The following is a 21,694-nucleotide window of genomic DNA, read 5'->3' on the forward strand; positions in this document are numbered from 1 at the left end:
ATGGACGACTGAATAGTTGTCAAGGAGGAGGAACCCCAGGCGAACAGCCAACCTTTTCTACTCCGTATACACGGAGAGTGCCTGGAGGCACTGGAAAAAGCAGACTACAAAGTGCGGTTTGGCGTCGGGAACGCGCAAAGGTAAAAAAACGGAACGACGACCTGGATTTAGTCGAAGACGTCAGCGAGCTATTGGAGGAGATGAAGATCGACAGTCCGAGGACGGTGACTGACGAACCACCGGGAGGCAGTACACCAACCTTCCATTTTCCCAGCTCGGAGAAGCGTGGGGATTGGGAGGAGATCCTTGATATCACCCTACTAAGCGACAATGGGATTCTCAGGGTGGAGAACTTGAGAGACTCTGAACAAAGATTCTTCCCAGATCAGATTTGGATGCTTTTCAGTCTAGATCTTGCCACAGAGGTCTTTAAACCTTTCAGATACCTCAGGAGACTCAAATGGAGGATGTTGGTGAAGTTATAAAGAATGAACTCTCAGGTGAGCAAATTGATAAGATTGCCACGACAGATAAACTGGAATCAAAGTTCGGGGTTCTGGAAAAGGCTTTCGAATCCGCCTTTAAAGTTTCATACCCTGCTAATTATAACAAGAAGACACTACCACGGTATTGGAATGAAGATCTGTCCACCCTCAGGAAGCTGACCAGGGATATCTTTAACATTTGCTATCAGCAGCCATACCAGGACCGTCTGAAGAAATACAAGTCCGCCATCAAAACTGTCACGAGACAGTCTTGTTGGGCTATTGTCAGATCATTGAAAGCAGCAGCGAATCTGCGAGGTTCAGTAAGACTCTGTCCAAGGAACATAGGAGCTCGTCCGTTTTTAAAAAGAAAGGCTCCTGGACGGAATCTTCCGGTAAAACCCCTGGAGCTGCTGGTTCAGAAGGACTTCCCCGCCAACGAGGGAAACTGTAAGTCAGAACATTGCTTGGAGGGTATGCAGCGCAGCTCCAGTCGTGCGAAACTGCTTAGTTAGTTACTTTAGTTTAATGGAGAAACGGCAGCTCCGAGCGCTCAGGCCATTGTTAGGCCCATTGTACTATTCCCGTAAATCGCTTATTCAATGGTTTAGCGCCTAGGGCGTTTGCAGGCTTTAATGAATCTAAGAACATTCTCTAGAGTCAGAGAGTGTGCAGATTCTTCATTGAGGAAAACGTTACTAAGGTGTCTTCGTCTGAGATCTGAGGAAGCCTGGCAGCTGCATAAAAAGTGCAGATTTTTCTCCACTCTAGCATGTGAAATATCCAACTGATTAACAAGGGTTTGATTCTATGCTGTCTTGCCGCATCACAAATTGCCGCGAATGAAGCATAATTGAAAACATCTTCGACGTCCATGAATGCGCCTAAGGCGTATTCTTTTTCGGACATCGCCTTTTCAATTTTTGCCGTGAGTTCATGGAGTGCTGCCTTCTTAGATTTGCCTTTCTGGTAGGCGTGTTGCCTATGGTGAAGTGGCCACTTAGGAATGTATGTATCCCTTGTGAACCGATATAGTAGTCTTTCTAGTCCTTTTAGTAGAAAGGACGTTAAACTGATCGGTCGAAAGCTTCTTACGTTAGTGTAGGTGGGTTTCCCTCGTTTGGGAATAAATGTCACCTTCACATCACGCCAGTTAATTGGAATATAAGCTTGTGTTAGACATGCACGATATATATTCCGAATATGTAGACCCAGTGCATCCATTCCCTCTATTACTAGCGCAGGAATGATGTCATCCGGACCTGCTGACTTGTATCTATGAAACGAGTTAAATGCCTATTTTACTAGCTCCAGTGATACTAGTTTGCAAGCCTGTCGGCCTTGAGATTAGATTTTGGATGCTGCCTGGGAAGTGCACTTCAAGCAAATGGTTTGCCGTTTCTTCATCGCTTTCTGTGTACCTCCAGTTCTGTAAACGTAAATAACCCAGTTTCTGGCTACGATCTTTAACCAGAACCAGCTTTACCTTTGAGGTTGCCTCAAGAGAGTTAGTTTCTTCCCGAAAGCGTCTTCATGATGATCGTTTATCCGATCTTATGCTCTTCTTTAGAGCGTTCTGTATCTATAGCGATTCCAGCCAGCGGCTGAATCACACTTCAGAGTACGATTGAGGTGCATCCTTATCGTTTTCTTCTGTTTTGCCAAATCCGAGTTCCTCCATGGTGTTTTACTCTTTTTTGGCGTCTCGAGTGCGTTGAAAGTTTCTCCCATGCTAGTTGTGATCATCTGGGTTGTCTTCTCAATTCCAGCAATGGATTTGATGCGTTTCCCAGGGATCGTAACTCGGACGCTCAGTTCTATTTTATACGTTGCCCAATCTGTCTTCCGCGGATTCGGAAATGGAGTGGGTGAATGTGGGTTGATAACCATTGCGAAATCAATGCGTCTGTGATCTGAGAGTGTGATATCATTTGATACTCTCCACTCTCTGACCAGAGCCGCGATATCAGGGGATACCACCTTGATGTCCATGATCTCTCGCCTGAAGAAAGTTGAAGGAAGTGGGTTCATTACCCAAATTAAAGATCTGCAGATCGGTTCCTACCAGATACTAAAGTAGTCTCGATCCACTTTTATTGATGTTGGAACATCCCCAACATATGTGGTGAGCATTGACATCACATCCTGCTATTACCCCCATCCCTTTACTTTTGGCATAATGGATAGCTCTGCTAAATGTTCCACTGAGAACTTCATCGTCATTGGGTAAATATGCAGAGCACCATATATCTTTTTATCTCCCTGGTAACTTTTTATGGTCAGTTCCGCCAATGTGGTGGCGCCATAGGTCGTTAACTTAGCCAGGAAGTCGGCTCTCTCTCCTGTTTTGGTGCCCAGCAGCACCCAGGGAGAGGTATTGAGGCTATTTTCGACGCCAAGTTGTTCCAGAACCCCAGCACCATTAAGGTCTTCTTCTGGAAGCCAGAGGAAGCACTTTTTGAACGATGGCAGCTCAGAGACTCTTTTCAGGGTTAGTCGCGCACCCTCTCACACATCGTTGATGGAGGAACACGCCACATGGGACATCCAAGATCTAGCGCCCTATATACTGCTGCTTTATGCAGATGATGTTTTTTTAGAGTCTAATAGCAATACGGTTTCAGATTGAATCTGAATAAAACTGAATTTTAGACGACCGACCCCCATGAAGCAGGTACAATCACTGTCAGCGAGAGAGGAACAGTACTGCCTGAGCCACCCGTTCGTGTTTTCGTCGACAAAGTTTAGCCGTAACATTTTATGGTATGCACCTACTGACTGAAAGTAAAGCTTAATGCCTTACAAGGATGCAGTCCTTACAACTAGGAGTAGTTTCTTCCTAAGTTGTTCGCACTACTCAGTATCGTATTCGGATGGATTAGAGTCGTCATGCATCAGTTTCGATAGCCTTGACTGCAAATGAAGGCCTAGCCTTGGCCGGCCGACGCCTCTTTGCTGCCTTTTGTGCCGAAGAGTTGGGATCGTCCGAGGACCGCTGTGGCCTCGGTTTCCCCTTAGCCACAGGTGCCCCGAACGATACTTTCTCTTCAACTTGGGCACAGCCCATGGGTTGTGATTTGCCCAAAGGCTGTTTGCTGTCCGTGGACAGGTGTTTACCTATGGGCAAAACTTTAGCCTCAACAGGTGGCGCTGATTGTAGCCTGGGGTCATGAGTGCTGACAGAAGGGGCCTTCTTCGGCTCGTCCGTTAAGAACTGGGTCCCAATTAGATTGGTTCTCACTTGAGTAAGTGGAGAATCTGAGACTAGACTCAGGTTCGTCATTGATGAGGTTAGGGTTGCCCCTTCACTTGGGGTTTTGAACGTGACGATCGAGATTTAATTTTAGTTTCTTATAAAGTTTTCGTCTTTTATTTTCATAATTGGCTACCATGGCCTCAATTTTATCAGTAGGTCGATCTCGGCAGTGTTTCTTTTTGCCGAGACAAGGCTAATTGAGACTGGGGTCGCCTGGTACCAAGGGGCCACCGTTTACGACTACATCCTATCCCCTGTGATCATTCAGCCCTCGACACGGTAGTTACACCTTGGCTTGGGGTGTTGATTACCGCTTGGGTCAGGTGTCACTTCTCGTTTCCTAGAGGATCTTCCTTACTGAGTCTCCCCACCACGAGAAGGTAGGTAATCATCGAAAGGAAATTGCTTCATGCATTAACGCAACCTGGATATAATGGCGTTCTTTGTGATCGACGTATCAACGAACGTCTCGAATCTAAAATTTAAGGCAAAGTCGTCCGTCCTGTCACTCTCTATGGTTCTGTGTGTAGGCCGACTATAAAAGACAATGAAAGACGTCTTGCGGTAATGGAAACGAAGATGTTGCGCTAGACTAGTCGCGTAACGCGTTTTGACCACATCCGCGATCGATATGGGATTGCCCCGATCGTGGAAAAACAGCGAAAGAGGCGAGTTCGATGGTATGGTCACGTAATTTGCGCCAGCGAGAATTCACTTGCCAAGGTTGGTCTGAACATAGAAGTCGATGGTAAGCGACCAAAAAGCCGGCCAAAACAATGATGGTTTCATACGTTGGATGGAGATTTAAAAGCCTCCCGATTGCATCGGGATCAGGCATTTGATAGAACCAAATACCGTAACCCATCACGACGAGCCGATCCGGCTTGTGAACGGGAAAAAGGCTGGAGAAAAAAAGAAGAAGAAGGCGTGAGGGAACGAAACAGGGAGACTTGGCAGTCTGTAACTCATCGCGTAAGGGTCGTAAAATCAGAGATGCAGAACCAGTTGGAGCATTCTTGATATAGGAAAGCATTGCAAATGATAGCTCCGGCATAGTCCTTTCAGTGAAGCTGTACGAAACCAACTCAGATGGAGAGACTGTGGCACAGACACTTAAGATGTCAAGGTTACACTTTAAGCACAGTAAGATGCTCTTTCTGAACCCAAATTATCGTATCCTGTGGAGCCGGGTACACATAGCTGCTTAGTAGAGGAATTGCATCTCGTCACCGTCGATTTCTGAAAAAGCAGTATTGTGACAACAATCTTCGTCAATCTTCACTCTAATAAAAGACACAATTCGATTACAATATGTGCGCCTTGGCAGCTGAACATGTATTTTTCCGAATATCGTCTCACATATACACATCAGAAAATATTTATTGTTGCATTTCGCTTGGCTGTGCATAATTTAAAGCCTTTTATCTAGCATTTTTTGGGTTTATCGTTTACATTACAATCATTAAATCGAATGCGGCGACCGCGAGACGTGCTAACGCATTAAAAGCTAACTTAAAACTCTATCAAGTACATGGAATAACTTAGTTTGTAGGCAAGGTACCCGAGCAGATAAGGAATGGAGAGCACAAATTTGGATCACTGGACAGGGCCGCGCCGAGCCCGCATTTCGCCGCCATCCTCAGTACAGACTGGTTTTCTTCATGATTCGCAGGAACTCCTCCTGATTGACCTCGCCATCTCCATCGAGATCCGCCTCATCGATCATTTCCCGCAGCTCCTCGTCGGTCAGGTTTTCGCCCAGCTCGCGGGCTACCCGCTTCAGATTCTTGAACGAGATCTTCCCTGTATCGTCGTCGTCGAACAGTCGGAAGGCCTTGAGTATCTCCTCCTTGGTATCCTTCTCGGCCATCTTCACAGACATCAGCTGTAAGAAGTCGGCGAAGGACAGCTTCCCGGTTCCATCTTTGTCGATTTCCGCGGTCATGCGTTTGATCTCTTCCTTTTTCGGTTCGAAGCCCAGCGCCCGAATGGCCACTTTGAGCTCTTTGATGTCTATCAGGCCTGAGCCTTCGGTGTCGAAGAGGTCGAAGGCTTCCTTAATGTCGGCCTTTTGCTCGTCGGACAGCTCGAATTTCGGACCGGACTTCTTGCGACCAGGCGGGTGAGCCTGCATCGACTTTTTGGTGGTAGCCGACGAAGTGATCGAGTCCGTGTTGGAGCCCTGAAATGAGGCAAAGTTTGTAAGTCAACCATTCATTTTTGCACTGTTCCGAAGCTCACCATTTTTAAGAATATTTTTCGCGTTCGGTTAAAAGCGGAGTGACTTTGTTTGGGTTTCCTAAACAAATGAAATCCCGCATTCGACGGACCAAGCAACCGAACCGACAGCTGTTTGTTGTGACTTTTGACATTCAGTTATATATTGAACGCGTTTGCGCGTATGGGAGTTGAACAGGTTTTCATTGAACTCGCCTAGCGCCTCGGTTTCGCATTGCGGTGAGTACCGTTACTATCCAGTGTCTAATTCGAATCAGCTGTTGGAGGCGTCTTGTCACTTGAGGGGTTGTTTTGTAATCTTATCAGATTATCCCAATCGCGTGTTCCCTTCATCGAGTTCTGTCTTTTCATCACAGAAGGTTCATGTGAGTTGCGGACTCGTCACAACCATGAGTTTGGACGACATCGTTTACCTCGTCTGCCTGCTTACATGCATCGCATTCGGGAAGTACTATCGCGAAATCAAGGATGACTCGCAGCGGAAGGTCATCGGCACTGCCCTCGGGCTGCTCATCATTTTCATCGTCTCCGGGATCCACATCTTCCATACACTAGTGTCCTTCGCAGTGTCCGCCGTGATCATCACCCAAATGCATCCAAGGTGAGTTCAATTGACTTCCTTGACCGCTTACAATTGACTCTCGATTGCGTGCTTCCCACAGCAAGTCCCACCTGGTCAGCTTCGCGTTCATGTTTGGCTACTTGGCCTTCTTCCGCACGACCATCTACTTTGGAATTCCCTATCCGCCGGGGCACACGAACATGATTCAGATGCTTCTCACCCTCAAGGTATGTGTTGTGATGCGAACGAATTTAGATTGAGAGTGCATCGCCCTTCAGCGGCGTACTTTGGACTTGAGCCATGCAATGGGCGAGTTGTCGGTCTAATTTCTGTTTTTCTTTTGCAAACAGCTCGTGGGATTGGCGTTCGAGAAGAACACGGCATACAACAAGATTAAAGAACGCGAGCGAGCATTGGCCGACCCCGGAAAGAAAGATGAGGCGGCGGCGATCGAGATCACCGACTACGACACGGAATTGCAAAGCATCGATATCACCGAGATTTTCCATTATTCGTTTAATTACATTGGGATCTTGACAGGTACGTTTTACTTTTGTGGGTTTTTTCCAGGGAGTAAGCTGGAGGAAGTCATTATTCCTTAATTAGATGAATATCTTTGAGAGATTGCATTCATTTCGCACAAAAACATAATTTGTCTGTTAGATCCCATGCCAAACGGTCATGTCTGCTTGCTGGTGTGATAGTTGGCGTTTTCATTTGTTTGCTTGAGAATTGTGGAATGTGTTGGTATAAAATTTTAAACGAGAACGACGAAGGGACGGATAAAGAGTAGAAGCATGACTCACTGTATTTAATTGGGGGTTGCATAGTTCCCAGACAGGGTAGAACTCGTTGTATTGAAGAGAATAAAGTTCGAAATAGAATAAAAGTCTGAAATGATACGTAAAATCAGAGGACTGAATGAAAAAAAAAACGCATTGAAAGAAACTGGGACCTTTCGGGAGATCGAAGCACTGTTTGTCGTAAAAGGCGGCTTGTGGGCTAGCGAGCTGCAAACTTTGAAATTTTACTCCTACCGAAACGCCAACAACGCCTCGGAAAACGACTTCCCTAAAAGCTACGACCTTTGGCTGTAACAAGGTAATGTGCGGTGTCTGGAAGCCAGTTTTTGATAGCATCTTGACTACTAGATACTGGTCCAGGTTAAGGATCGTCACAAGCACCAATGGAGATTTCCGATAGAGATTAGGAAATTTTCAATGAGCGGTTTTACGCAGTTCAGGAGAAACTTTCCAAAGGGTACACTGTGATAGTGATGACCAATCTGAATGCCAGGGTGGGCTCTGATAACATATTGCTCGGTCATGTGACCGGGAGTCGTGGGCTTGGTGATCGTGACAACAACGGTGAAAGGTGCATAGATTTCTGCACCTCCGCTTCGTCACCGGCGACACATTGTTCGAGCACTGGAACTGCCACAAAGTCAGGTGTGTTTCGACTGAATAGCAAGAAACATCTGATCATTCAGAGATCGCTTATCATCACTTGCATGTCGCTATCGCGTCTGCTCGCAGAGGAATAGAACGTCGGCCGTCCAAATTCAATATGGATGGGAGAAATAAGGCGTCTGAGTTGTACAGCGCAGCTCCACGCTTGAGCTCTCCCCGCCAATTGGGCACAAGTACAATCACTATAAAACTGCCACAAAGACAGAAACCGCAAATAATCGAACCTTCGGTGAGGCTTCGTAGCAAGAGCCACTTCAGATAAGTCCCTTGCAAACTCGGGTCTGATATCCCTCCTCGAATACATGGGGACGGCACTCGCCAACGGGTTGGCTGGAATGAGCTTGGAGAACTGGAACGAAACCTTTCCACCATTAAACTATCACTCTGCGTACAATATAAGACAGAAGACGCCACAAGACAACACAAAACGCTGTCCACCACGGCCGCTATCACTATTCGCCCATTATACTTTAGATGAAGCAGCATCGAGAAATTCCCCTCTTCGTCGGAAGGCAGCACGCGCGTATTCATGATTGAATCGAAGCGTAACTACTAGCAAGGCACTGGCTAAAATCGAAGATATCGTAGCTACCTCACTCCCCCTTGCCCCTCAAGGGGGGAAATCAGTGCGAGTACACACAATTTCAAATTGTTTTGCCCTTGAGCATAAGCGAGATGTACCGAAAACCCGATCAGCTGTGTTTGACATACCGCCCGGACTTGCCAATGTATTGGTGAGATTGGCAAGTTTTTGCTTATGTATAAGTGAATACGTGGCTTTTTGCTATATGGGTGAGCACGCCGTAGTATCAGAATAGCAAAAGCTCACCGATCTCTCTCTTACCAATACGATTTGACGAAGATTATGCCTTTTCCTTGTTTAGCGTCTCTGATGTGTACAGATAAGCTTCTGCAAGCACATTTGCAAGTGGGGTCATTTTTGTGAGGGTACTGCCTATAGTAAATCTACTGTGCTCAGTACCACGCTGCTTGATACAGTCGGCTGTTCCCCTCAACAAGAATGAGGAGATCATCCGCGTATGGAACGCATTCAGCTATGAGAGAAAACTCTAAACCGCCGCCATGTATTAAGGCGTCGTCGATGGATCTGCCAGTACGGACGCAACACTGTCTGTCAATGCGTCTTCACCTTCAGTCGCTGGGCATTAAACCCCTCCAGGACCTTGCCAAGTGCCAGTGACAGAAATATAGCCCTGTATGACTGATTACTCTTATCCTTCTCTGGTAACTTCAGGAGCACAACCATCCTGGCAGTTTTTCTGAATGCGGGGAAGTAACCCTTCCATAAGCAACACTCAGGCGCTGGACATGAGATAGGATGGTCCGCCAGATGTCTTTGCATATCTCGTCAGTCATTCCATGCTAGCCAGGTGACTTCCAAGACCTGCCTCGCCATGATCTCCACGATCTCACAAGTCCTCAGGGAAGAAAGGGAGAGCAGCCGTCTAACTCCTCCATTCGAGCAACATATTCCACCCAGTTACACTAACGTGTATTCCAACGATTGGGCGTAAGTGAGGCGTCCACACTCCTGTTGATCAACACGACCTCAATAGGAGTATGATCACTAACATTGCATCCATCAAGCCATCTCCATGACAAACACCTTTGTGGCAAAATTCGCACACGTCATGTCAATAACACTGGAGCTTTTAAACGTGTAAATATTTGACGGGACATTTAAACAGAACAGATCGCGACTCAACAAGGTTTCAGACAATACTTCTCTCCTACATATAGCACGGTGGCAACATGTGCTTTGGGTAATCTTGCTGAGTCACATAGGGGAAACCGCATTCGCGTCGATGTCCAAGATGAATGGTGTTCCATAAACACGTGGAACCACCTTATCCAGGTATGCGATTTACTGTTCCAGGTCATCTGTGGGTGGAGCGTATATGATCAAGCAAAATCACCTAAAGGCCCCGTAATTAAAGCACATACGCCCCATTCATTAGTGAGACTCTCAACACAGACGCAATCTGCGTATCATTAATTACAACGGCCGAATTAGCCGACCCCTTAGCAGTGAACACCCGCATTTTGCAGCCGTACCTCTGCTGTAGCCATTGACTGCCCAGAGTTCCTGCAACATGGCAACGCTAATGCTGTGTACAAGCATGTACTGACCGTTGCTCTAGCGCAGTTCAACTGCAGTAGTGTGAGTGACACGGCATTTAGTAGCCGGCTTTAACTTTAGTCGCCCGTATGTCGATCTGAGCATGTGCCCGGCCGAAAGTCCACGGAACGCACAGTTCAGTGAGTGCACCTCGTTGCTTCAAGAGGAGGCCATATGGCGACTCTACGAACAACGAGCGCAGACATGGTCCTTCGCACGGCTGTCAGCCACCTGGTGGTCAAACCCAGGATATCTGAAACAAGCGGGAGAAAGTCATGTGTCGGTGGACGTCAACTTATCTATAACTGCGAGTGTGCCCTCAAAGTGGATATCTCAAAGAGGCTGCGACGAACACATCAAAAATCCACGAAATAATTTTGCATGACCGCAAAGTGAAGCTTATCGATATAGCTGAGGCTCTAAAGATATCAAATGAAGGTGCAAAATGCACAATCGACCAAAAAGTGTTTGTGTTTGAAGTTCTTCCTCCATAAAAAAATACCAATGATATGTGACAATGGACGAAACATGGCTCCATTATTTCACACCAGAATCAAAACGATCGTCATCTGAGTGGGCTGCACGTGGTCAACCGACTCCAAAGCCTGCAAAGATGCAACAGTCGGTTGGCAAGGCTATGGCATCAGTATTTTGGGATGGGCGCGGTATAATATTCATCGACTATCTTGTAAAGAGAAAAAACTTCAACAGCGACTATTACATAGCGTTATTGGAGCGTTCGATCGATGAAATCACGGAAAAATGGCCCCACTTGAAGAAAGAGAAAATGCTGTTTTATCAAGACAATGCACCGTATCACAAAGAAATGAAAACGATTGCATCCATTCATCTAATTGCATGAATTCGAATTGTTTCCGCATCCGTCGTATTCTCCAGATCTACCCCAGTAACTCTTTCCTCTTCTCAGACCTCAAGAGAGTGCTCGGTGGAAAGAAATTTAGTGCCGATGCAAAGGTAATCGCCGAAACTGAGGCCTATTTTGAGGCTAAGGATAAATCCTACTAAAAAATGGTATCGAAAAATAGTATGATCGTTATAATCGTTATAATCGTTGCTCTAGGCAACTATATTGAATAATATAATAAAATCAAAATTTTTAAAAAAAAATTGTTTCTATGTTAGCCTACGAACTTTTCAGTCCACCAAGAGAAGTGGAGAAGAATGCTTTCTACGAGCAATTAGACGCAGTTTAGGGGAGGCTTCCTAAAGGTGGCATTGTGATCGCGATGGGTGATCTTAATGCCAAGGTGGGCTCTGATAACATCTTGCTCGGGGAAATATAGTCTTGGCGATCGTAAGGACAATGGTGGGAGGTTTGCGCATTTCTGTAACTTCCACCGCCTTCGTCATTGGTGGCGCATTGTTCAAGCAGAGGGCCGGCTATAAGGTCAGTTGTGTTTCAGCTGACCGACACCGTATGAGCAATCAAATCGAGCATTTCGCGATCAGCAGTATATTTAGGCGTTGTCTTGAAATAGATCACCATCTGATTGTCGCTTGTGTGTTGCGTCCGCCACTACTCGCAGATTTAGAGAGGTATGGTCCCTCAAGTCCAATATCGATCGCTTGTATGATCCAGCTGTCGCTCGACAATGGAAGCGGATTGATAAATGGAAGGAATTGAAAGCTCTATTGATCGTTGCGAGGGATGGTGGGCGTGACGCGTCCAAACTTCGACATCGAGTGAAATCCCGAGAAGTTCAGCGTAGTGGGCACCGTGACAAGAGAGAATTTGCTATTGCGCTGTTCAGGGAAGCCGAACTTGTCGCAGAAGTCAATGATTTACGATGGTTCCGTGAAAGGCGTTAACGGTCGATTTCTCATCCACGTTGACGAACAACTGAAAAGGTGGAAAGAACAATTCATCACGGTTGTTAACCGCATCAGATCGGGAGAAGTTACTCCTCTTGTGGATGAAATTTCTAGTCACCGTAACATGTGGATACGGACTGTTCCTCCAAACAGAAGAAAAATTATTTCGGCCATCAATGCACTCAAACGGAGACCAGCGATGCATACTGTCACCGATATTAATTCCTCTTGTTATCGGCGACGTTCTTTATGCTGCTTTATCGCTGCATCTGCAAATTTGCTACTTCCGCTCGTACGGAAGGAATCCTAGATCTTGTCCAAAGAGTGGAAAAAGGTGACGATCGTTAAGATTCCAAAGAAAGGCGTTTTGAGTGTGAATGTGTTTTGAGTGTGATAATCGGAGAGGTATCTGAGTGCCTCCTGCCGTCGCAAAGCATGGAAAGCATCCGATATGGTTTTCATTTACCCCTTAGTGGGCTATAGCGCATCAACGACACCTACGGTTACCTGTTCAAATTTCCAAGGGACCTGAACCTGTCTCGCGCAGAAGCACCACGTTTCGGCAGGGTGCTTCAGTTGAGCCGCACTAAGGTGTTCGGGGACCTGCACAATTTCTATCAAATAAAACAACTTTTTTCTAACCATTAGTTTTTTAAATTCTCCGTAGGACCTTACTATCGCTACCGTACTTATCGCGATTACTTTGAAACACCATTTCGTATTTACGCTAAGTCTACGGAAGAGACGCTCCGAAAACTACAACAAATTGGACTCTACATTGCTTTGTACTTGGTAGCAAGCTACCTGTGGCCATTGAATGTGAGTAATTCATCAAATATATGAGTTCCTCATCACACATTCAGTTCTTTCTTTTTTCCAGTATGCCATGAGTACCGAGTTCTATGAAGAACGTTCCTTCTTCTATCGACTAATGTACGTTTGGCCAACATTTTTCATTTTCCGTATGCGTATATATTCCGGGTTGATACTTGGCGAAACGGTTTGCACAAATGCCGGTTTTGGAGCCTATCCGACTGATGCTGATATAGCGAGTGGTGAAGGACCAAAAAAATCGTATTTGCATTTAAAGAGGTAAGTTTTTTTGAGAGGGGAACTGCGGATGAGCGTCAAGGCGCCTAGGATTGAGGCATAGTCTCTTCAGTAATATGTCCATCTTGGGTAGTCGTCTTTTTTCTAAGACGGCTGAAGTTATTGTTGCAAAACAGAGATTCAACTCCATATTGGAAATATATCCTTTTTTATGCAGGAATCCAGAAAAACTAACATACGATTTCACGACAATAAAGAATGCAGACGTTTACGGGGTGGAAACTTGCTGGACATTCCGTGAAGCGATGAGATATTGGAACATCTGCGTTCAATATTGGTTGGCAATTAATATTTATAAACGATTCCCATCGAAAAAGTATCGGTAAGTCTAGCTTTAAATTTAATTTTATTCATATTGGGTTGGGGAAAAAGTAATGTCGTATTTGTGGTCGAAATTTGACGCTTTATTTAACGTACTTAGAATTATCCGCAGCTACAGTGGATGATCCCCTTCCAATCCCACCAAACACACAGCAGAACCTTCCTGGCCGTCCATCCGAGCTTGGCGATAGGTTCGGCCGGCTCGTTGCGCTTCGACCACGATCTTTTTCGCTTGAGGTTGTCGTACGTGATCCACTTTTCATCACTAGTCAGCATCCGCTTCAAAGTTGGGTTGAATTTGTTCCGTTTCAGCAGTGCATCGCAGGCGTTGATTCGGTCCAAGAGATTTTTTTGCGTCAATTCGTGTGGCACCCAAATATCCAGTTTTTTTTGGAATCCAACCTTCTGCGAATGCTCACATGCCGGTCTACTTGGATGATCTCGACGATTTTATCGGTTTCTACGACGATTGGCCTACCAGTACGGGGTGTATCTTCGACATCCACTACACCAGAACGAAATCGATCGAACCAACGCTGTGCTGAGCGAATCGTAACAGTATCGGGCCCCCGCTTCACAAAATTTTTCGGCCGCCTTCGTTGCATTTTTACCTCTCAGGTAGTAAAAACGTAAAATATGACGAGTTTCTTGCTCGGTGGACTCCATCTTTGACGTGCTATAACTTGAGACTGAAACGTACGATCACAACACTGTCAAAAAGACACTTGTAGCACAGATTGTCGTCTTCAAGTCGCCGTATAGTATGACCCGATGCTATAGCTATGTTAAAGTGTCGCCATCTATTGACAAAATACATTTCTTTTTCCCCAACCCTATATTTTCAATCAGAGCATAAAAGTTCGAGAATTTGATGAAAAGAGGGGCGAAAACGACTACGGTTTCGTACCAGGGCAGAGGCAACTTATCAAACGCTGCCTCACCTCTGCCCTGGGAGCAGAGTGAACGAAGCGGCTCACAGGTGTTATGGGAGCGCAAAATACAACAAGGGTGTGAATTATATCCAATGTAAATCCGCCCACAGTTCGGATCAAAGCTTGGTTGGAGCTAGACAATTTTTCTTTAGGTTTTAAGGAGTCTTAAGTCCACATCCACTTGGTCCGGTCCGACATCAAGTGGATGCCAACTTAGGACTCCTCAATCCCTGAACAAAACTAGGGAATTTTATTTGTTCAGTGTCGAAATTCTTGGGATTTCAGGAATTGGCAATTGTTTTAAATTTGCTGAAATTTTCAAGATGTGAAAAATTTCAAAGGTTTTAGGGTCTTTTCAAGAAAATTCAAACACTACTCATTACAGCACACTCGTTTTGCTTCTAATATCATCCTTCTGGCACGGAATCTATTCCGGCTACTACATGTGTATAATGGGCGCCGCGGTTTACACTCCAATCGAGGATATCTTCAACAAAGCGGTCAGGAAAGATGCGACAGGGCTACAAAGGCGGATCATAGATGTGTTGTTCTGGATATCCAAGTTCTTCTCGTTCGCTTATTTGGGAATAGCATTCTTATTGATGACTCTGGATAAGATTTGGTTTTACTACAAGTAAGTGTATTGGATGAGTGAGTTCGAGCTGAGAGTTAAATTGAATTTGTTTGATAGTTCCGTCTACCATTTCGGCTACCTTTATTGGGTCGTGTTACTTGTTGTCGGGATGACGATAACGAATTTGCGTCGCGGCAAAAATCGTGAGAGGAGGAAACATGAAGGAGGCGAATCTTCGACTTTGAGCAAGGGAAGTGCAATTAAGACAGAATAATTATTCTTGCTATTGTTTGTATTCTGAAGGAGTGTTATAGGGTTAAGGCTATAAAGTACGATCGATATTTTTAGAGTCAGGGTGAAGCTTGCACACTCAACCGGTTTTTTTTGTTGCACCTACTTTTGTTCGTTTGGGTTAAGGTTCAGTAAGGTAAATTCGATCCATTCTTAGACGCTCCCACCGCTAAATTTGAAATGAAGCCGTTCAATAAGATAAATTTTAGTCAAATTGTAAAATGAACTACGACATTAATAACCTATCAAAAGCGGCCATCTCACTAGCGTAAAGCAGCAACAATTACTAGTAATTCAGATAATAAAAGCTAAATAAAGACATTTTCCATAAATGTAAACATAAAAACTAAAAGTGAGGCTAACACAAAGGCATTTACTATGATAACTAATAAAATAACGCATACCTTTTGCTTCCTAAAGAATAAGCCCGTTTAGCTTTTGCTAATAGATCAGGGCCCATGGAATACAAGAGTTTAATATCATCGTCTTCATTGCTTGCTAGTTAGTGATTTGATTCTTATACTAATTGTAAGAAAATCTTAGGCTGACACTCATTATTTTATCGGGTAAGGATAAATTCACCATAAAGCAATTAATTAGGTCTACAGTAATATGTTTTTCCTTTTATTATTGTTGAAATTGTAAATAAATTTTTTGTATGAACCTGGAAGTCAATTGTTTTATTGGTAGCTTGGATTAATTTCTTTTTTTATTGGCTTAAAATAGGCTAAAATATCCCTGGATTCATAATCTACAACGTTCTTGCATAAGAAATATCCCTAAGAAGAAAACCGGATTCAAGCCACTAAACATTCACTTTTTGTTATGGCAAAGAGGTCAGAGGTCGTCAACGATCCTTAACGGGTCGCTTACGATACGGGGAGCGGCGTCCCCGAGGTGCCCGAGCGTCCTAGATAGTAGCCTCGAGAAAGTTTCTAGGTGAAGAGCGAACTGCTAATGACCGATACACGCCGAGACACACTGGGAGTCTCCGGAGCCATCGACAGTTTCCTGTTGAAGTCGATGGGGAGATGTGAGCTTAGCTTTGTCAAGGTAAGGTGGTGGTTGTGGCGTGTATCGAGAGCCATCCCCTTCGGGTGTCCATTGAACATGTATTAGTAGACCGTGTTGCCCCGAGCGAGCGCTGACCCGTCCGTGAGTTCCGGGATCAGTTAATCAGCGAAGGACGCAACAAGGGCTGAAATACCCGATGAGACATCGGGACGCGCAGTCGGAGAGAAGGACTCGCAAAGTGATGCCGCATATGCAAGGGAGACAAGAAGCTACACCTTACCACGAAGTGCTATAATTGCGAAAAGAGGCTCAGTGGAAACTGCCAAAACTAACCAAATGGTTTCAAATATAAGCCGAGTGGGAGGGCTGCCGACTACTCTGGCGCAAACTGAAGAGGAAAGGCTTATTAAGAAATACGCGGCAGTTGTGAAGCGCATGCGATCTGCGACGTCCTTCCAGAAAAACGTCAGCAAAGGGGTGAAAAACGAGCTAATGGAACTCGACGAGCTCCTGGATAGGACTTCATATTATAGGCGGACATGGAGAGTAAGCGAAAATCCGCGGAAAGCAGAAACAACCGCGCCTCCTGACGAGAACACTACGAGTATTGAGTACCAAACGGATCGCAGACAGCCCATTGTCGAGCGAACAGAGGAAAAAACGAAAGGAGGAAGATACATCTGAAGGAGGCTTTACTCAGGCACTCTGCAGGGCTCAAAAGAAACAGGCGAAGAGGAACTAGAGACAACAACACGTCGCGCCATCAGAAAAACCTCTGCCTACAATTAAGGCGGACACGAAGGACGGAACACCAAAAGAAAAGGTGGAGAGACAAAGGGGGACTAGACCGCCAGTTCTGCTTATTAAGCCGACGGAAGGCAACACTTTTGCGGAAGTCCTCAGTGAAATCCGTTGCAAGATCATACCCGAAGATAACGGGACAGAAGTCTTCCATTCGTAAAACGAAGGGTGGTGGAAACCTAGTCGAACTAGGCCCGAGGACTGGAACCTACGTGTTCTCTGAAAATTCGAAAACTTGACTGCCTCACAGAAGAGAACGAAATAGAAGAGGCCATCAAACGCGAATGTTCGGAGGTAACCAATGCCTCGGATTGGTATCACCTCTGCGAACTCCGGGGGCCGAAAACTCGCTGTGGTGGAAGCCGACCAATACGCGAGCGAGCTTCTAAACAGCGGGAAAATAAAAATTGACTGGGAAGTGTGTAGGATATGAATCCGGGCCGCCCCAAACAAATGTTACAGATGTTTGGATTATGGGCACACATCTGCAACCTGTCGGGGACCTGACAGAAAGGTAACATTCCGTAAATGCGATCAGCCAGGTCATAAAGGGACCACCTGCACTGAAAAGGAAAGCTGCGTTCTATGCAGGGACCGTGGCGCGACTGATGAGAAGGTTGCACACACTGCAGGCTCGGGGCTGTGTCCAGTCTTCAGAGTAGAATTGAAAGAGCTAGTACGCGGTTAACATGATTCGCATCCTATAATATAGCGATAGCTGCTATTCTGAGTGGAAAGGGTTAGGCTATTCGTAGCGAAGCAATGGTGGCGGTAGGAGGGGCTCGTGTTGTAGCTGTGTATGGGGGAGTAAAACTGGATGAGGTCATTGTCGTGAGATTGGCATTTAATGAAGAATTTGGTTAGTGAGGTAAGGAGGAGCTAGTCTATCCGGGAGCAGTTTATCTCGTCATAGACGGCTTGGTTGGAGTGAGGATTGGAATGGGGAAGGGACAGGCGGAAGAACCTTCTTTCACGTACCCGTAGACGTACCATTTGGGCTGAGGAAATGTCGCACCATGCGATGAATCCATATGTGAGAAAGATGGCGGAGTCTTTTTTGAGGATAGGCCATAGGGTTTTTAGCCCAGCTAAGGTTTTGGAAAGGATGGAATTTACTTGAGGTACGGGTGATGGGCGTGTATTGCGGGTTATTCCAAGGTATTTAGTGGGTTGGACGAAGGAAATGATAGAAGTCCCGATTTTAATAGCGAGGTTGTGGGTGTCGGCTAGCATCTTGCTTTTAAAGGTGGCTCTGCCGCCGAAGGCGATAGCTTCACATTTGCTGGGGTTGAGGAGGAGTTTCCAGGAATGGAGCAATTTGTTGAGGGTTAGGATCGTGGTATTGATGCGGTTTTTGGGCGGATTGTTTACTTCGGGAAAAGATTTATAGGATCAAGTCGTCAGTTGTATGATTTTGGCAGCTCGGGGGGAATTGGTAGGGTGAAGTGGGATATGGGCGGTGTATAAGGAAAATATGGTTGCTGACAGAACTGAACTTTGAGGGACGCCTGCAGGAGGACTGGATGGGTCCGATAGGGTGTCATGGATGCGGACTAGGGATCGGAAAGGTAATTCAGAATAAGTCTGCGTAGTTGTGGGTGGAATTTGAATGTGTGGGAGAGTTTGAAGGTGTGGCCTTCGTGGCAGACAGCTTCGAAGGCTTTCCTGGATATCAAGGAGGGGATGATGGGGATGCTGTTGTTTAATTGGGCGAGGATGTCAGTTTTGAGGACTAGGAGGGTGTGTGTGGTGCCGTGGCCACGCCTGCTGGCAAACTGGAATGGGGGAATAATGGCGTGGTCGGTGATGTGTTGGAGCATGATGTCGTGAATGACATGTTCGAAAATTTACGATGTCGTGTTGAGGAGGGAGATGGGGCGGTAGCTGCCCGGGGAAGCTGAAGGTTGTTGCTGTTTTAGGATGGGAACGATGTGGGATTAGTTTCATGGAATGGGAAAATGTACTGATAGGAGGTATAAGTTGAAGAGTTGGGAGAGGAAACGACTTGGGGTTTTCGCGCATTTTTGCAGGATGATGATAGGGATGTGGTCAGAGCCGGTTGATTTTTTATTATTTCGGGAAAGAATGATGGATTCTACTTTAAGGGGGGTGCCAGCTTGTATAGGTGAGCAGCGGGGTGTTGTAGTTTGGGGTGGTAGGATCGGGAATTGTATGTATATGAGTGGAGTGGAGGTAAGGTGGTAGATGTGTCGGCGCACCGCAGATTCTGTGGATCGGCCGGACAAATGTCGGGTGGTCTGATGGCTGGCTAGAAAGCTATCAGCAATCAGGTCGCCATAGCCTTTGGGAGAAGTATTGTGTTGGAAGACGCTGGCTGTGCGTGGCGAGGACAAGTACCACGGAGTTGGTTGCAGGTTTGCTGGTTGAGCGAGATACTCGCATGTTTTACGGCGTAGTGGTCAGCGTATAGTGTCTGGATATGGGATTGGATGAGGTGTGTTAGAGAGCAAATTCGTGCTTTAAGGAAATTGAACCGGGGAGCATATCTGTGTCAGTGTATTTGGCGTCGTAGGGTGGTTTTTTGCTTGATAAGGTCAAGGACGTGGAGTGGAAGGGTGTTCAGACCTTGATAGTTTAGTAGTCTGAGATGGTTTCGTTGCAGGCCATTTGTGTTATTTCCGTGAACTTTTGCACGGCGGAGTCAATTTTGGCGGAAGACGGATTGGACGGGAGGCAGATAGTCGACAGTTTGTCGGCTTGGTTGTAGTTGAGGCGTTGCCAGTTGTGGCAGCGTAGTTGGGGAGGAATTTAGGTTGGGATTTGGGGGGTGGGGGGTTGGCGATCCGTGATGTCGACGCGGAAAACCACTCCGTCATGGTCGCTCAAGCCTGGGATGGTGAGCAGGTCTTAGGAGGAGGTGGGGTGGACGAGGGGGTGGTTGCTTACTAAGAATAGGTCGAAGGAGTGGATATTTTGCCTGTGGAAGGTGGGTTGGTTGGTGGGGAGGACGGTGAGCTGCACAGGGTGAGGGTGCTGTGGGCACCACTTGCCTAACTCATTGCCATTCGCGTTTATGGTGGTGTTGTATCATGTTTGGCGTTTAGGTCGCCCCCTGGTACGAGGAGAAACGTTTGTGTTGGCTAATTGGGAGGCATTTGAGGTGTTGCGCTTGGTTGGAAATGTCAGCAGGACTAAGTGTTTGATCGGGGCAGTAGAGGCTATCTACGAATATGATGGAGGAAGGGTGCGATTTTATCCAACGTAAATCCGCCCATAGTTCGGACCAAAGTTTGGCCGGAGTTATACAGTTTTTGTTTAGGGATTGAGGAATCCTAAGTCCGCATTCGCATGATGTCGGACCGGACCGTCCCTCTTTTGATTTTACATCAAGTGGATGCGGACTTAGGACTCCTCAATCCCTAAACAAAAATGTTGGAATCGGTTTTTAAAATTCGTCTGTCCATCTGTGATATGCAGTTTATTTCTTGGCAATCGTTAGTCCTTTTCAAGGAAACAAGCGGGCCCTTTTTCTTGGTCATTGATAACCTGATTTTTGGTATCGTACTTTCTGTTTGACATTCATAACCATTTTCAAGCATGAGCTGGAGTCCATTGTATGCATTTTAGGGACACAGCAGAAGGATAATTGGATTTCAGATTTGAGAGGGCAAGGAGTAGATTCAGCAAAAATTTGAGGCTCTAATTTTTATATCATTTATTTACATATTGATTACAATCGAGAGGAAGAAATTGGAAATGTACATTATTTAAACCTAGGAGCAATCTTAAATATGGACATATTGTGACAAATATCATTTTTTTTGTAAAAAATCCTTTTTAAGACCATTTGAAAAATTCGGTACAGAAGCGTACATAGTTGTACTGGATGCATCTGGTCTTTGTCTTTTTTTTGTATTTTTCTCTTAGTCAGTGCAACAAAATTCATTCAAAAATTTGTTAAATTAAACATTTTTGCATGAATTTTATTGCGCCGACTTTCTATTCCGATTCCGATTCCGGTTTATATCGTATTTCCTTCCAAACCGATTTAAACGGATCAATCGGTACCTCAACAATTTTCCTCGTCATAAGGAGCTCATTACTTTAGTTTCCCTATAAAACTGAGTAGCGGATCAAATAAATACAAAGTGCAAGAGCTGGAATTATAAAAATTACGTAAATTGGTCGTTACATGGTACTCTATTCCTATGGCACACGCGGAAAATAATACTTTTCTTTTGCCTCAGTAGACATTGTGTATTCTCAATTGTTCGCGTGATGCGATTGTTAATAAGACAATTTATTGCTTTCCTGGTAGGTTTGTGGTTGGTCAGCTGCTAAGAATTGGTATGTGAACGATCAGTTTTATTCTCTCTTTGAAGCTTCGCGAGCATGGGTCCCATGGCTCGAAAAAGGGTGAAAGCAGAAAATCAGGCCTTCGTCAGGCCGACGATGCGTTGTCAGGAAAACTATCTGAAATTGGAGTGGAAATGTTATTTGTGAGCCAGATTTCTTATAAAACTGAGGAAAATCTACTTACCACTCGGGTTGACCCGTGACCTCCTCCTTTTGCCATCTTGGGTGGTGTTGTATCCTCCGCAATAGAAGCACTTAAGCCCGATGAAATGGAATTTCACAGTGGATTGCTAAGTGGGGAAAATATTCAGTAAATTTGTAACATAATCTGAAATTTTGAATCCCTTTACT

General features: G+C 45.5%; 3 protein-coding genes across 3 annotated transcripts in view; 1 reads left to right on the top strand and 2 right to left on the bottom strand.

Annotated features, from left to right (window-relative positions):
• Window positions 1-5,040: 5,040 nt before the first annotated feature.
• Window positions 5,041-6,136, bottom strand: LOC119651247 (caltractin-like). The gene is made up of 2 exons (XM_038054727.1): window positions 5,983-6,136; window positions 5,041-5,923 (listed from the first exon to the last, which is right to left on the bottom strand). The coding sequence occupies exons 1-2, from the start codon at window positions 5,983-5,985 to the stop codon at window positions 5,381-5,383; spliced, it is 546 nt and encodes a 181-aa protein (XP_037910655.1). The 5' UTR covers window positions 5,986-6,136; the 3' UTR covers window positions 5,041-5,380.
• An 89-nt stretch (window positions 6,137-6,225) lies between these two features.
• LOC119651246 (lysophospholipid acyltransferase 7) lies at window positions 6,226-15,881 on the top strand. Its single transcript, XM_038054726.1, has 8 exons — window positions 6,226-6,580; window positions 6,642-6,768; window positions 6,892-7,081; window positions 12,651-12,802; window positions 12,864-13,075; window positions 13,251-13,415; window positions 14,732-14,980; window positions 15,038-15,881. Exons 1-8 carry the CDS (start codon window positions 6,369-6,371, stop codon window positions 15,192-15,194), a joined length of 1,464 nt encoding a protein of 487 aa, XP_037910654.1. The 5' UTR covers window positions 6,226-6,368; the 3' UTR covers window positions 15,195-15,881.
• Window positions 15,882-20,685: 4,804 nt separating this feature from the next.
• Window positions 20,686-21,694, bottom strand: part of LOC119651997 (E3 ubiquitin-protein ligase RZFP34) — a 94,124-nt gene continuing 93,115 nt past the window's right edge. The window contains exons 6-7 of the mRNA XM_038055920.1: window positions 21,528-21,633; window positions 20,686-21,460 (exon numbers count right to left, since the gene is read on the bottom strand). Coding sequence (XP_037911848.1) covers window positions 21,429-21,460; window positions 21,528-21,633 — 138 coding nt within the window. The 3' untranslated portion in view covers window positions 20,686-21,428. The remainder of the gene's footprint in view (window positions 21,461-21,527; window positions 21,634-21,694) is intronic.

This window comes from Hermetia illucens, chromosome 3 (genome assembly GCF_905115235.1).
Source record: "Hermetia illucens chromosome 3, iHerIll2.2.curated.20191125, whole genome shotgun sequence".
Taxonomy (NCBI): domain Eukaryota; kingdom Metazoa; phylum Arthropoda; class Insecta; order Diptera; family Stratiomyidae; genus Hermetia; species Hermetia illucens.